This window comes from Kryptolebias marmoratus, linkage group LG4 (genome assembly GCF_001649575.2).
Source record: "Kryptolebias marmoratus isolate JLee-2015 linkage group LG4, ASM164957v2, whole genome shotgun sequence".
In the NCBI taxonomy this organism is placed as follows: Eukaryota; Metazoa; Chordata; class Actinopteri; order Cyprinodontiformes; family Rivulidae; genus Kryptolebias; species Kryptolebias marmoratus.
Genome location: NC_051433.1, coordinates 26,348,473 through 26,364,109, shown reverse-complemented (window position 1 = coordinate 26,364,109; position 15,637 = coordinate 26,348,473). Strand labels below are relative to the sequence as shown.

Below are 15,637 nucleotides of genomic sequence, written 5' to 3'. Positions count from 1 at the left end.
ACGTGCCAAGGTTCCACGCTTCTACGACTTACGGTTCGTCCTATCTCACGTTAGGGGGCGCTGTGGAGCAGTTTGGCAACGCCCACTTTCGATTACATTAGAATCACGCGATTTCACACGGGGGACAACTTTCTGTGAAGTTTGGTGAGTTTTTGAGTATGTTAAAGCCCCCAAATTTGCGATCTCGGGGGGGAAAAGAATAAGAATAAGAATTCCAGGAAATACAATAGGCCTTCGCAGCGCTGTCGCTGCTCGGGCCTAATAAATACAAATTGTTTGCACCTAATTTAAATCCCAATTTAAGTCACATTTACAAATAAATTACAGGATTTCCCTCAGAAAAGAAGCTAAGCTTGGTGGTAGGTGGCCGTTCGCCGGCCAATTGCTGGCTGACTGGGATTTATTAAAAAAATTTTTTTTAAAGTTGACAGGAAAGTTGGCTATTTACTATGTGATATTGTTAGATATTTGTGTCAAATTTTTGTACAACTACAGTTTTACAAAAAGGCACTTTTGAAATGCTTTTTTAAACAAAAATAATTAAATTAAATAACTACAAATTATTAGTGCTTAATTTGAATCCTAATTTAAGTCACATTTACAAATAAATTAAACGAACATAAATAAAAAAGTGCAAACAAGGCACCAACACACATCTCACTTCCAGGCCAATGAATAAAAACGGAGAACTCTGAAAAATAGATAAATGCTGTACTGTACTGTGCTTTTTGTGGCATAGGCTGAATGTTAGATCACTATATATAACAAGAAAACAAAGCATATCTAATGCTGAATTTATTAGCATCATTTTACTGGTAAACAAGGATAAATTAGTACAAAACAGTATAAAACATGCTTACTGTATTCTGTCTTGTAACGCCACCCTCTGAATTTCGGCTCAACTAACCATTTTTGGTTAAACCCACTCGTTCTATGTTTATTGCTGTGGCTCTCTCATAGAGGGATCATATAAATACTGGTACAGGCGGACCAGCTCCACTACAGCACCAAAATCGTCCATTTTAAATGGAGCACGCGCGGTCTGCGTAAAGTTACAAATATTGGGAGGTGCACGACCACGTGACTCAACACCGCACGAGACCTTCACACAGGGGCGGGGACAGCACCACTGCATCACTGTTGGCGTGCGCACCCTCACACAACTTGATTAACGCATCAAGTATAAATCTACCTGAAAGGTAGCAGTTTTGTGGGTGCAGGTGGAAAAAAAACATGTATAAAAATTGACGTATTCTACAATAAACAAGCAGAATTTAGCCTGGCGGGCCGCCAGGCTTATGATACACTAGGGGAAAACCTGTCTAAATGCATTCGTTAAATGGTGCAGTTTTCCTTTGTGATTGATTGATTCAGGTGTCTGTTTCTGTTCAGTCACAGTATGACAGTGATCAGACTGAAGAGGAAGACTCTGATGTAAATAATTCAGTGGCCGTTTTTTGTTTTGTTTTTTTTTCTTCCTCGCATATTGTTAAACTCCACCTGACTTGGCGTCCTGACACATTATTCCTGAATATTGACTGGAACATTGTTTAACGTTTGCATCAGGCTCATAAAGATGGCAGCTTACAGCAGCTACTCCAGAAGGAAAGCGAAGCTTACGACTATGACCTGATTGTCATCGGAGGAGGATCTGGAGGCCTGGCCTGCTCAAAGGTAACAGGTTTATCTGCAAAATATCTTTTACCATGATTGTGCAATACTTGTGGGTACCCACATGTCTGAAAATTGTTGTGAAACTAAAGGTGCTGTAATAGCCAGTTCTAAGAGTCACTTCACTTCTGTTAGTTCCTTAAACTTTGTCTCTTAAGACTGAATAGAAGGATGGTGAAATAAATGTATAAATAAGAAATGACACTAATACTTCCTCCTCTAACAGGAAGCTGCTAACTTGGGGAAGAAGGTCATGGTATTAGACTTTGTTGTGCCCACACCAAAAGGAGCCACTTGGGGTAGGATGCTCCTTTTTCTGACTTGTGTGACTTGTCTTGTTTTGAGCTAATCCAGTAGCCAGCTAACCGTGTCAGTCTCCTCTGTGTTTATAAGGCCTCGGTGGAACTTGTGTGAATGTTGGCTGCATTCCCAAGAAGCTGATGCACCAGACGGCCTTGCTGAGTACAGCTATACAGGATGCACGCAAGTTCGGCTGGGAGTTTGACGAATCAGGTGAGGCCACTGACCCACAGCTTTATTGTCATAAAACAGAAAAGGTAAACCTTCTCACTAACTTGTGGTTTGACTGGTGATTGCCCTCAGTGAAGCACAACTGGGAGACAATGAAGACTGCTGTCAACGATTACATTGGCTCTTTAAACTGGGGCTACAGGGTGTCACTGAGAGATAAGAATGTTAACTATGTTAACGCCTACGCAGAGTTTGTTGAACCTCACAAAATTAAGGTGAGTAGGTATTTGTATCGTGAGTCTTTCTGTAAACTCAAGTTTAGAAAGATGCTTCTTTTGTTTCTTGAACACATTTCACCTCTCATCCAAACATCATCTTCAGTTCTTATTGTTGGTTGAGAGTTCAAGGTTTATAAGTCAAGTCATATTTATTTATATAGCACTTTTCAGCAACAAGGCGATTCAGAGTGTCTATAAATTGTTTAATAATCACACTCATGGGGTCGTTAGGATCACGTGGGTTGCTGACCCACCCCTCCATCCTGTGAGGCTTTTGGGTTGTTTCCTAAGGAGGTCAACGTGTGAGCTGCTGGTCACATATTTTAAGGTGTGAACGGTTTTAAAACCGCCCGGAGAATGTTTGTTGAAACTAAAAACCAATGTCCTGTTGAACCTTATTAAGTTGCCACATCAGAATTCATCTCTTTACTCCATAAGCTGTTTACTAAGTTACAAGTATTTTCTGTATAGTCATCACTGGCTTTTCTTCTTCTGCCTTTGGCTTCACAAGTGGCATAAAGATATTTTAGGAAAAAAAAACCTTTTTAAAAAAAAAAGCTTTATACTGTAGACAGAATTCCTATGCAGTCTTTAACGTATGGAATTTGACTTTAGGATTTTCCAGGTCTGCATAAGTATGAAAAAATGAAAAAACAGTTAAGAAAATCTGTTTCTGTACCACTTCCTTTATTGTTTCTTCTAAAATAGTATAATCAAAATTTTAAGAATTTCTCATACAGTCATATAATTTTTTACTTTTTTGTATATAAAAATGGAAGAAGTTGTATTGATGATTAGTTTGGTTCATTTCTCACACCTTGAGGATAAAGGTTTGGCTGTCAGTATCTTTGAGTTTCTAATTTGAAACTTTAGACCACACATGGAAAGAATTATTGCAATTCAAAGGTTTTTCCTTTTGCTATATACAATAATACACCACTCTATGAACATTCACAATGTGTTTACATGTTTCAGTGTCAAAAAAGCTACAAATTCCACAGAAATGTTTAAAAATTGAAGTTTTGGAAAAGTAGAAGAATTTATATTTGCATATCTGTAGGAACCCTGTGTAAACCTAACGGAGTCACTATTGTCTTGTGTTTGTGTTCTGAAACAGGCGACAAACAAACGAGGGAAGGAGACATTTTACACAGCAGCCAAGTTTGTCCTGGCTACAGGTGAGAGGCCTCGTTACCTGGGAGTCCCTGGAGACAAGGAGTACTGCATCACCAGGTGAGCCCGCTGTAAAGCGTACATCCAGCCTGCTGACATCAGATCTCTGTGATATTCATACCAGTGGGTGGTTTCTGGGAATCTTCTCCTTGTTTTTTGTCTTGTCCAAGCCTAATCCCTGCAATTATAGACGTGCCATGTAAGAATCTTAGAGCGGACTTGTCTCTGGGTATCCACTAATCCCCTGGCTGTCTGAATGTTGTGTAATGTTATTCTCAGGTGTCTCCAGTGATCATGCTGCTGTTTTGGCAGCACCTTGTTGCTGCTCACTTGTTCTTGCATAAAGGTGGTTGCATCAAACAACTTCAGATTTTTATTACTAAATTGAGACCTGCCTGGGCTTTTAAAACGTCTCATTCTGTTTTTCTGATTTGCAAGTAACCAAATTTACAGCTTCCTACAACCTAATTAATCACTGAAATAAGCTTTGTCTTTAGGTTTTGTGGTGGCTACTAAATAAAAGAGGAATAATTAGGCAAATTTATCATCCATCTCATTGTGTATCTTACAATCATCTGGTTGGAGGCCTTAGTTGGCTTCTCTTTATCATCAGTTAGAGGAAACTAAATTTGCAAGCCAGTTTTCATTCAGTAGCAATGCAAGTTATCTGAGTTCCTCAGCTGAGATGAGATGAATCTAAATGTATTCATTTTTGCTTGCTGTGTAGAAAAGATCTTTACTGCCTTCTGAAGGTTGGTGCATTCTTATTTTTCCCTTGGCTCTGTGCACCAACTCTCCTTTGTTTGTTCCCCAGTGATGACCTCTTCTCGTTGCCTTACTGCCCGGGGAAGACCCTGGTTGTCGGGGCATCATACGTGGCTCTGGAGTGCGGCGGCTTTCTGGCTGGCCTCGGGCTCGATGTCACAGTCATGGTGCGCTCCATCCTGCTTAGGGGATTTGACCAGGACATGGCCAATCGGGCTGGAGAATACATGGAGGAGCACGGTGTCAAGTTCCTTCGTAAATATGTCCCCGTAAAGGTGTGTGTGTGTGGTTAGACTTGGTGAAATGGTAACTGGTCTGTCAGCATGTTTTAATTTAATTTTTCTTTAATGGAATATTGGTAGCAAAGAGAAGAGGTTTATTCAGACTTTAAACTGAGTGTTGCATGATTTATTTCAAGCTGCATCAGGAAACCAACTAGTTAAGCACAACCGGATGAGATTCTAATGGTATAATAACAGCAAAAATATCTGAATTAAAACAAAATTTTTAAACTATATCACTTAATTCTTGCTGTTATTTAAAAAAAAAAAATCTATATATCGATCTATATATATATATTTATATATTATTACTACTTCTGCCTAAATCATATCACATAATAATTAATAGTATAAAATCTCTTAATTTGTTTAGTTTAATTCTGATGCACAATTGCAACACAGTCTCATAATCTGACTGTTCCCCACACATCGGTTTACCTATCTGTTCATCAGTGTGGGAAAGTTTCTATGATTAAAAAAAAAAAAACCACATAAAGCTGTTTCCTTCTAATGTTCACTTTAGTCAGTTGTGAGTTTCCATAACTCAGACTCTGAAGACTGTCAGTGTCCGACTTCATTTTGTCCATATTATCTTTGTGTTCTTGTCATTTTAAGGTGAATTGGTGGGTTTTCTTTTAAAGCCGTTGTGATTTTATTTTATTTTTTAATGGTAAGGACATAAGAATGAAGTCTTAAACATTTTCAGTATTTTTTTTTCATATATATATATATATATATATATATATATATATATATTAAAATGAGTTTGAGGTCATGTATCATTTAAGAGCTGTTCTAAGAAATAAAGAAACTCATGAAAGATCAGACAGGAGAGGCCAGGGCAGTGGAGTTTATGGCAAAACCTTTTTTTTTTTTAAAGAAATGTTTAAACCTTGTCTCGTCACACGGATGCTCAACACTTCTCCCGTGTTTTGTCAGATTGAGGAGCTGGAAGCCGGCACTCCTGGCAGGCTGAAAGTGACGGCCAAGTCCACAGAAACTGATGAGCTCATGGAGGGCGAGTACAACACAGTATGTGCTTCTTTTTAGTTTAGTACTTCTACCATCCTATCAACAACATGTCACTTCTGTAAAATGTTCTGCATCCTATCAGTCGAACTTTTATCTCTCTACTAAAACTTGATAAATTAATAACTTAATGGGTTTTTTTTTCTAAAATTAAAAAATACATCCTTCTCTATAATTAAATCTCACCAGTTTATCTGGTTAATATTTGTTTTTAGTTATCTTTGCAACATGTTACAAGTACTGATCAAATGTACATGTGAGGCATTAGTCAATTTTATAGTCATGATTTCCAAGCTGTAACACAAGTATCTAAGAGGAAGGAACTAATGTGGTTCAATACTTTTTTTTTCTCCTGGTCTTCATGCACAAGTAAAGCACCAAATCCCTGGACTTCCTTTTTCCTCCTAACTAAACAGGCTGTTTTTCTGACCTCCAGGTGTTGATAGCAGTGGGTCGAAATGCCTGTACAGATAAGATTGGACTGGACGTCGCAGGAGTCAAAGTAAACCCCAAGTAAGTCAGGATCAGTTATTTCTTGGTGCATTTGACTGCACCGCATGAGCTGAGCTGTGCCTTTAAGACTGTACAGTCACTGTGACTCAGCAGTTCTTGCTTCCGTGATTCTCCGCAGTGTGTTGGTAAAATGAGAAAGCCACAGTATAGTGTGTCAGCATGCAGGTGACTGTAGGAAATGAATTGCTCCCATTGACCACAACAGTCCTGTTTTCTCTCCTCTGTTTATTTACACTGCTGAGGATCAAATTTGATAAAGAGATCACAGTTGAAGCATCTGACAGTCATCTATCGTCAGCTGAACTGATTCTGTTTGTTGAGGCTTTGAAAATGCAGCCTTCCACATCTTTCCTGCGTTTTTTATGAATGACTGAGCAGTTGAGCCTGTATTAAAACAGCACGAGACCAGCTAAAAAGTGCTGCTCTGGTTTTATGACCTCAGTAACATTCAGACAAGGCCTGCCTGCAGTCAGAGCCACTGAGGTCAGGAGGTGTCAGTCAGCCATAAACCTGTTCTTTATAAATACTACTACGGCGGATTTGGTCTTTGTTCAGTGTGACTTTAGACCTCTGCTTTGTCACAGATTGTTCTGAAGTGTGTCACTGTTCTTTCACACGTTCCAAGGTGGTAAAATATAAAATGACAAATACAATGAAAACCTTTTCTTCTCGTTTTTTTTCTTTTTAAATAAAATCAAGCTACACAAAAACATTGCAATAGCAGAAATCCAACTGCAGTTCTCCTTTTGTTGGGATTTACACCCAGTATATTGAGTATATGCAGTTTATAATGTGATTTGCCTTTTGTGAGGCTACTAAATATAATTGAGAGAGATTAGATGCTTAATTAATTTCCCTTTTATTTTCAGAAGAGCCAGTTCCTGGTATCCAGCTGTACAGTAAAAGCTTTTTCTTCGGTGTCAAAATGGTTAAAAATTGATAAAAAAAAAGTCTGAAAACTTAAAATGGGAAAGATATAGGAACCCTGTAATATTTCCTGCAGCTCAAGCTGCGTAGTAGATGAACCACTTTACAGAAGACACTTGTAGCTAAAAGCCTTTTCAGTGAGTCTGATCATCAGAATAATGAGCTGCGGACGTTGGGCGGCTGTGTTAACTCGGCCTAATAAACCTAATTACATTGTAGCCTTTTAATTTAATGTACAACTTCTTCTGTACTTATTGTGCCACATGATGAGTTTCAAGGGCACTATATAATGGGGAAAAACTGCACTGAAATCATTTCAGAGCTAACAGCAAGCAAACCAGCAGAGGGCAGATATCCTGAACTTGCTGTGTGTTATCACATGGTAGGCTGGCCAGAAACTGACTGAAATTGGTCATTTTTCAGGTGCTTTAAACCTTTCTCCTGGTCTGTAAATGCACCAAATCTTAACTAATTTGTTATAGTTCATACATATCTTTGGTGGTGCAGTGTTTTTGAAAAGTTACCACTTTTCTTTGTATTTTAAAATTTAGCTTAGTGTATTGCACTGTATGTCTCAACTATGTAGGAGGAGCATGAGATTTGTACAATGAACACTGACAATTTGCCTTTTTTTACACTATTGTTTTGATGTGATTGTATCGTACTTTGAAAATGGTTTCTTTCAAAGTATGAATTCTGACAACAGGGTGGAAAGAGTCATTTAAAGCAACATAAGCAAGAAATAACAGAGCTGAAGCCAAGTTTACTATTTTTCTTGCCAACCTCTCAATGCCTTATTCTAGAAATGGGAAGATTCCTGTGAATGATGAGGAGCAGACCAATTTGCCCCACATCTACGCCATTGGAGACATTCTGCAGGACAAGTGGGAGCTGACACCTGTCGCCATTCAAGCTGGAAAGTTACTGGCCCGTCGCCTCTATGCTGGATCAACCGTCAAGGTACGTTGCTCCTGCAGACGTGATCAGTAGCCTGCTGCTGTATAGTCACAACTTTCTTATTTACTATTGTCTTTACTAACTTTAACTAATGTGACGTCTGACTACTGTCTGTTTTTACGCAGTGCGACTACATCAATGTTCCCACCACCGTCTTCACCCCGCTGGAGTACGGCGCCTGTGGACTGTCAGAGGAGAAGGCCATTGAGCTCTACGGACTGGACAACATCGAGGTAACATCCTGAATGATTTAACAGATCTGGTTCACCTCTTTGTGGAGTGTTTGTCTCCTTCTAGCAGATCAAGTTTACTTGCATAATACATTTCATATGACAATCATAAACTAAATGTGCTTAAATAAAAGATTACAAATATTGAAGCTAAAAACTAATACAATCTAAGTTTTAAAATCATGAGACTACATAAAAATATGAAACTGCCAACTCGCATTCACTAGCTTGGGAAAAGAGGAAAGGAGTTGTTTTCACCTTGCTTTTAAAACTAGACCCTGTTGTGACAGACCGGAGTTCTTGTTCCAGACAACTGGACCGTAATGACCTGAGCACTATAACTCGCTTTTGAATTCACTCTTGATTTAATAAGAACACTTTTGCTCAATTACCTTGAGGGTCAATCGCAAGTGGACTCAACAACATGCGTAGGAGGAAGCCACGTTGTTTAAAGCTTTAAAAACAATAAGAAGTGTTTTTTTGTTTTGTTTTGTTTTTTAAAGTTGATTGTTTGACTGGAAGCCAGAATGGGTGCGATTTGTTCAAACTTACTTGTTTTGCTTAGTACTCTGGTTGCAGCATTCTGAAAAAGGTTAAGTTTATTTAACGTTTGATTTGTTAATCCTGCTTTTGCTTAAATAAGGGTTTGTGTTGTGTTCAGGTGTATCACAGTCTGTTCTGGCCTCTGGAGTATACTGTGCCTGGCCGCGACAACAACAAATGCTACTCCAAGATCATCTGCAGTAAACTTGACAGTGTACGTTTAGTCTCACTCTTCCTCCAAAGCAATTCTGAGACTAAAGCAGCTTGGACTGCTTGTTTGAATTGTGTATTCACTGCTGTTGTCTCTCAGGATCGAGTTATTGGCTTCCACTACCTGGGACCAAACGCAGGGGAGGTAACTCAGGGCTTTGGTGCAGCCATGAAATGTGGCATCACCAAGGAACAGCTGGACAACACCATTGGCATCCACCCGACCTGTGCTGAGGTAAGAAGGCGACTCTTAAACTCAGGATTTTATTACGTTACCTTTTTACTCTTCTCTGGGCATTTGATTTACAGCTTTTGGTTCACAGTGTTATTTGTTGTTCAAATTTTAATTAAATAAAAAGATAGATCTATGGAAATTTCTTAATTCTTTGATACATTTTGATGCAGATGGTAAAGATTGCCTTGTTACATTGATGGGACATAATCAGTAACGTATCCTTAATTATCTTTAGTGACTCTGACCTCCGTGTTTAAGTGTACCTGAAAAGTTGGCATAGAAAACTGTCCAAATGCCAGTAACGTAAAAATCAAAAACAATCAGGAAGTTAAGTGTTATCACATGGTAGGCTGGTAGAGAAACGGCCAAGTGGTATTATGACATTATGTAGCTTCAGCATTTTGCTATTGGAGACACTGAGGCGGAGGCCTACATTGGTCAGCAGGGAACAAAAGCCCAGGATGTTCTAAACATGGACTCCTGACCACTTCGAAATTTGTTGTTTTTTTTTTGTTCTTTTTTTGCTCTTGAGGAAAGTATGAATTGATGAAAAGAAATGCCCACAGTTTGTAAAATCTCTCATAATATCAGAACACTTTAATACTATTATAATTAGGATTCAGGTTGCTGTAAAAAAACAAAAAAAACAATTTGGTGATCTCTGATTGGGTTGCTGTGCAGTGGGTAAGTAGATCTGACAACCTGGTTTCTTGAATCATTTATTTGTATTCATTCTGCTCAAATTTTAGTGGGTTGGATTGCTTGAATAATTGGTATAATTTTGTAATAATGCTTCGCAGCAGATTTTAATAATCATCACAGTCTCTGAATGAGGCAAATGGGTTTAAACTTTACATTGGAATTCAGAAGTCTTCCCAGTTTGGATAAAACCTTTTATTTTTCCTCAACTTTTCTTTTAATAAGAACCAGTGTACCTCTTCACAAGCTGCTGGCTTCTCTTTGCAGAGGGAATAAAAACCAGCCCATGGATTACAAATTAAAAACTAAAGAAGCTGTATTTCTTCTAAATTAATTGCTTTAAGTGTGAGAAAATGTACACAAGTTTAAGAAAAAAAAGAAGATTCTATTGAAATTTACCAACCAATTTTGGTCCAGATAAGACTTTATTGGGTTCCAGAACCAGACTACGATCTGCCATTTAAGGTCCCATAAAATGGACAATTAAAATCATTGAGAAGAATCTTTAGGAGCATCCAAATACCTGAAAAATCATATTTCAATTGTGAGGTTAGCCAAAAGTCACAGCTCTAAAAATTAAGTTCTGATCAGAAGTTTTAAAAAGAGACCATACTAATGGTTGAGCTTTATATACAAAATTCATCACTTAGGGGAAAATAACTTTTTTTTTTTTTTTTGGCAGGACTAGACGCCATCATCTTCAAGGGTGTCCTTGTCTTTTATAATATTGCAGAGGATGCTATATGTTTATGAAGATCTTTAGCTGAATCTTGAATCGGTTTTCCTGAGATGATTCATGTTTATTAGCTTTATAAAAGAGCTGCATTACTCATTCATTATGTTAATGTCTTACAGAGCTAATTACAGCACATTAAGCTGCTCAGGTTCCTTCTGAAGGTTGTTTACTCGCACTGTTTGTCCCACATTATACTACACCCTATTGGTTTTCATGAAACTGTTAACTATGATACCCTAATTTCCATTGAGAAAGGCTCTCATTACAACCTTTGTTCCAAGTTCAGTTCAGGATGCAAAGAACAGTCCGATGTGTGGTTCAGAACCCTTCAGATGCTTTACAAGGCTGTGTTTTGTCTCTTGTGTTTTTGCAGGTCTTTACTACTTTGGAGGTGACCAAACAGTCCGGTGGAGACATCACCCAGGCTGGTTGCTGAGGTTAAACCCTGCTTGTTTAGCAGGCTGCTCTTACATTAGACTAATAACACCTCTTCTCTTAGTTCCTGGTCTCATATCAAGCCACTCAGTTTACATGGCACTTGTTTCTCAGGACCAACCAAACATCACGGCCAGCATCAAATCCAGTGACAGCACTTGTTTGGGCTTACAGGGAGCTGAGAAAGCTGAGGGTCTAATATGAAGAGTAGTCTGCTGAACAGCGGGGTTACACTGCTGATATTCCTGCTGGGCTCCACCAGCGTGTCCTTCACAGAGGAGCACCAACACACACCACTTGTGAAGTGCGTGCGTGTTTTGGCTATTTTTGACGTCCTAACCCGTAACCTGAAATACTGAGGTGGGCGAGGATTGATGTCCCTCTGCAAAGGTACCTGATGGTAGCCCAAAATCTTTCGTCCAAACCTCCAACTTTAGTCAACTGTCTTTCTTTCTTCTTTTAGAGTGTGCAGACTGAAAAACTGCATATTTAAATGGCACCCAAAGGTTTGAATGTCTGTTTCTGGTGCATGTGTAGATTACCTTCATTTCTGCACATTGTTTTTACCAGGTCATCATCATCTGGTTTGGATGTGTACGTGCCACTCAGAATCTCTTTCTAGAACAGAGTAATGTGTATCTAAGAGAATATCTGCAGAACTTGCAAGCTTTCAAATCTTTTGAGTATCTTATTACATTAAAGCAACTGAATAAAATTTCAGCCTGAGCTATGTTGAATGTTTTACTCCATTTCTCCTCGTTTGTTATAGCTTACTGTATTCTGTTGCATTGTGTATATAAAGAAATGTTCAGTCTTCTACGAGGCAGCATTCCAACAGCTGTCAGTGACATTTGTCATCTGTATAAATGACTTGTTTTGGTCAAACATCTGTAGACTGCTTGTTCTCTAGCATTTAATAAAGGATGGATTTACCTTCAGTTTGTGTCAGACATTATCTTTCAAAATGTGGTTTCAGATTAGCCAACTTTTGAGTTCTCAGTTTTTCACGCCCTGCTGGCAGAAGTTCTTTAAAATTACCACAAGTACACTTCTCCATTCCTCCGGTGTCCTCTCCTTCTCATTGTTTTAACATATTGGCTTAAAAAGTCCACTACTCTCTCTCCATACCTCTACAGCAGTGGTGGGTAATTGTTTTCCCCTGTAGGGCCACACATGGAACTGGGATTGTTGCAGTGGGCAGGCCCAACCTACTAAACTTAATTTTACCAAATGTAAAATTTAATAATTAGCTGTAAATATGGTTTTCCTTAGCTGCTAAAAGTAGACATTGCAACTAGACAACAGTCAGAACCAGTCATACTGAGAATTTAAACTATATTTATTGTAAATGAATATTCACAAAAACATGGAAAAAATGTGCACGTTTAGCGGCAGTACAGACACTAGCATCAAATTGACAACATCACTGGGCCCAGGTGGTCCAAAACTGTAATGACTATCTACACAAAGACACCTAGCCGAACAGTAAAGGGTGGTGCTGTCACATCTGACTATCCTGCTTTTTTTTTTTTTAAACATCTCTCATTGAACACTTTCCTTCTCTTATTCCACCATGTCTCACAGTCTTCATTCCTCTGTCCAGAGGATACACCAAACACCACCCAGAGCCCTGTCTCAACTCTGAACCTTCTTCACCTTCCACCATTTAACACTTGCCTCTGTCTTCACTCGCTTTCTCTTTGATTACCAGTCCAAAAAGATTAATGAAACATACAAGTCGAGATAGATACAAAAGGATTTCCAAGGCCCTAAACATCCTCAGGAGTTATGTTAAATCCATCATCATGGATGCAAGGAATATGGGACGTATAGAAATCTACCAAGAGCAGGCCGTATAATAATAACATGACCGTGAAGAAGGAAAATGGTGAGAGACCCCTGTGAGCTCTCTGAAGGAGATCCAAGCTTCAGCAGGAGAGATGGGGGAGACTTCATTATCACCCCTGTTCCATTCTTTCCATCTACACCACAGCAGAAGGCTTGAATCCACCTCCAAAGCTCTCAGGCTTGCTTCACTTCCACCTGGTCTCCTGAACACACCTTCCCTCTCTCCATCATATCAGACCCCCTTTCCCTTTACCAGTCGTACCAGTCATTTGTTTTATACTGTACCACTTTGAACGTCCATCCATCCATTTTCTTTACCCACTTCTCCTTTCCGGGTCACAGGGAGCTGGTGCCTATCTCCAGCAGTCACTATGTGATAGGCTGGGGAAAGCCTTGTAACAGATTTTGTCATTGTTTCAAAGAGTGACGTATCTTTAGTATATTTCATTTTTTATACAAATGTTTCATACTATTCCGTAATATTTTATAGTTAAAGTTCTTATTACCTCCGTCAAGGAGGTTTTGTTATTGGTAGTGTTGGTTTGTTTAGCAAGATTACTTAAAACCTAATGAACAGATTTTGATGGAATTTTCAGGAAATGCTGGTGTTAGCATAAGAAACAGTTAATTAAATTCTAGTGGTGATCCGGATCACGATTTGAATCAAAATATTTTTATTGGGCTATGGCCTCGGCAGAGGTTTGCGCTCTCTGAGTGCTTTTAGTTATGTAGTGGTGTTTGTTCATGAGGAAAGTTTGCAATCTGATGCTTCAGCAACAACAGTTTCAAGCTAGCTCTGGTGCTTAGCTAACATGAAGCTGTTTTAGTGTTGTCTCTGTCTTGCTACCTAACTAGTTATTGTTTCCACTGGTTAATGCTTGAAATCTTTTCATTTTTGGGCTTCTTTTCTTATTACGTATGGGTATTCTATATTGTTGCAAGACTGTTGCCTACTTTACTGCCCAATCCTGGTGCTCTCCCTCAGGTTTTAGTTGTTTTCCTGCTCTCAGAAGTAAATTTGCTAACAGTAAGCCTTTTTGCTTTGCTTTTTCAAAAAATTAGCCTAAAGCAATAAAATGAATAAAATAAAGCAGAATTTTTAAAATTGGGCTGCAATCGTATTGACAAATATTCCTATATAATTATCACTTTCTTTCCTAAAACATTAAATGATTTCTATGCCCACTAAATTTTGCTCAGGTATCAATAACACTAGACCAGAAGCCAGAAGTTAAAGTCACAAAAGATAAGCTCGCCCTAGTGGCTAGCTGCAATATAATTTTTAAGTCTCACCAAGCAGTCTAAACAAATGGGATATTTCACCCAACTAAAACATAAAAATATACTTCAGATCATTTTTTCAGGTGTTGATTTTTGTTGGTTCCCGTAGCTCTTACCTTGCTGCTGTAAATATGCATTTTTCAATGAGTTTAGTTTGGATTAATATTTGAGGATTTAAAAAGCATCTTGTTTCACTGTGAGCCACTGTGGCCACTTTCACAGAACAGTTCCACAAAGACAGTGTATTGAATATTTTCCATCAGTTACTGTTTATATGCTATATCTTGGACATTTCCAGTTTCACTGACCCATAGCACCCAAAGTGAGTTGAAATCTAAGTTTCATAAAAGTCTGTCTGGTGGTTCATGAGATATTTTACTAACAAGACAGACAAACATAGGAAAAAACATTATTGCCCGCCATTCAGCAGCAATAATGTAGAGATGAGGTGGACGGATTTAGGAGTACTGTTTGTGCACAAGTAAGTTAGAATGATGCCATTGAAGTGTGCAGCCTTTTCACATTGCCAACATCAGAGAGCCTGAGAGAAAGAATCCCATCATTTCCTCTGCATGTCTGTGTTTCTGTGGGACTATTCAGCCTCTGTAAGGGGCCTTCTTCATCAATAGCGTCTGGGCTGGTGTGAAGCTTTTGTTGGACTCAGCTGCTCACATCTGAATGCTCTGTCACCTGCATGGGCTGCCATGACAACTTGCACTTTGATGAGTTTTATTTAGATGAAACCCGTTTGATTGAGGACAGTCTATCAGTTATATGAGCTGAACGATTCCCTGGGTGGTTGTTGTGCAAATAATCGCAAAGACAGAGGCCTATTCTTGGGTTTGTCAAGCTGTGCTGATCGGCTGCAACCAGAAATGTAACCTATCTAAGATGCAACTACCAGCAAAATGCTTGACTGACTCACTTCATGCATACTTTTTACACCTTTACATCTTTAAATATGCCCTGTACCTGTGACCAGATGGCAGCAATCTGTACTTGTGAGAAACAAGATGACTTGAGTCAGTGGCTCCGGATTCATTTTCTAGGTGGGGGGGCCACCGGAGTGTTTCGTCACCTTATTAATTTTACATGCATCGGATCATCGTCTAACATAAATAAAAACTGAATAATGAAACGCTTTTTCAGCTATGACTTCTTGTTCCAGTATATTATTATGAATAATGATAATTAGTTTAACCAACCAACAGCTTTATAAATGACCACAATAAAAGTAAACACAGGTAAATAACATGTGCACGGGCAGAGATGGAAGAATCCAACATCTGAGCAACAGAAATATACAAACGCTTGTGCGGCGGAACTAATTAAGAGCATTCGGTATTAAAACAACA

General features: G+C 38.7%; 1 protein-coding gene across 1 annotated transcript in view; it reads left to right on the top strand.

Annotated features, from left to right (window-relative positions):
- The window catches only part of txnrd3 (thioredoxin reductase 3), a 28,249-nt gene extending 16,158 nt beyond the window's left edge, over nucleotides 1-12,091 (top strand). Inside the window, exons 4-16 of the mRNA XM_017437701.3 lie at nucleotides 1,567-1,674; nucleotides 1,898-1,970; nucleotides 2,065-2,184; nucleotides 2,275-2,417; nucleotides 3,538-3,653; nucleotides 4,408-4,633; nucleotides 5,579-5,671; nucleotides 6,105-6,181; nucleotides 7,912-8,068; nucleotides 8,191-8,298; nucleotides 8,957-9,052; nucleotides 9,149-9,283; nucleotides 11,092-12,091. Coding sequence (XP_017293190.1) covers nucleotides 1,567-1,674; nucleotides 1,898-1,970; nucleotides 2,065-2,184; nucleotides 2,275-2,417; nucleotides 3,538-3,653; nucleotides 4,408-4,633; nucleotides 5,579-5,671; nucleotides 6,105-6,181; nucleotides 7,912-8,068; nucleotides 8,191-8,298; nucleotides 8,957-9,052; nucleotides 9,149-9,283; nucleotides 11,092-11,154 — 1,515 coding nt within the window. The 3' untranslated portion in view covers nucleotides 11,155-12,091. The remainder of the gene's footprint in view (nucleotides 1-1,566; nucleotides 1,675-1,897; nucleotides 1,971-2,064; nucleotides 2,185-2,274; nucleotides 2,418-3,537; nucleotides 3,654-4,407; nucleotides 4,634-5,578; nucleotides 5,672-6,104; nucleotides 6,182-7,911; nucleotides 8,069-8,190; nucleotides 8,299-8,956; nucleotides 9,053-9,148; nucleotides 9,284-11,091) is intronic.
- Nucleotides 12,092-15,637: the final 3,546 nt, after the last annotated feature.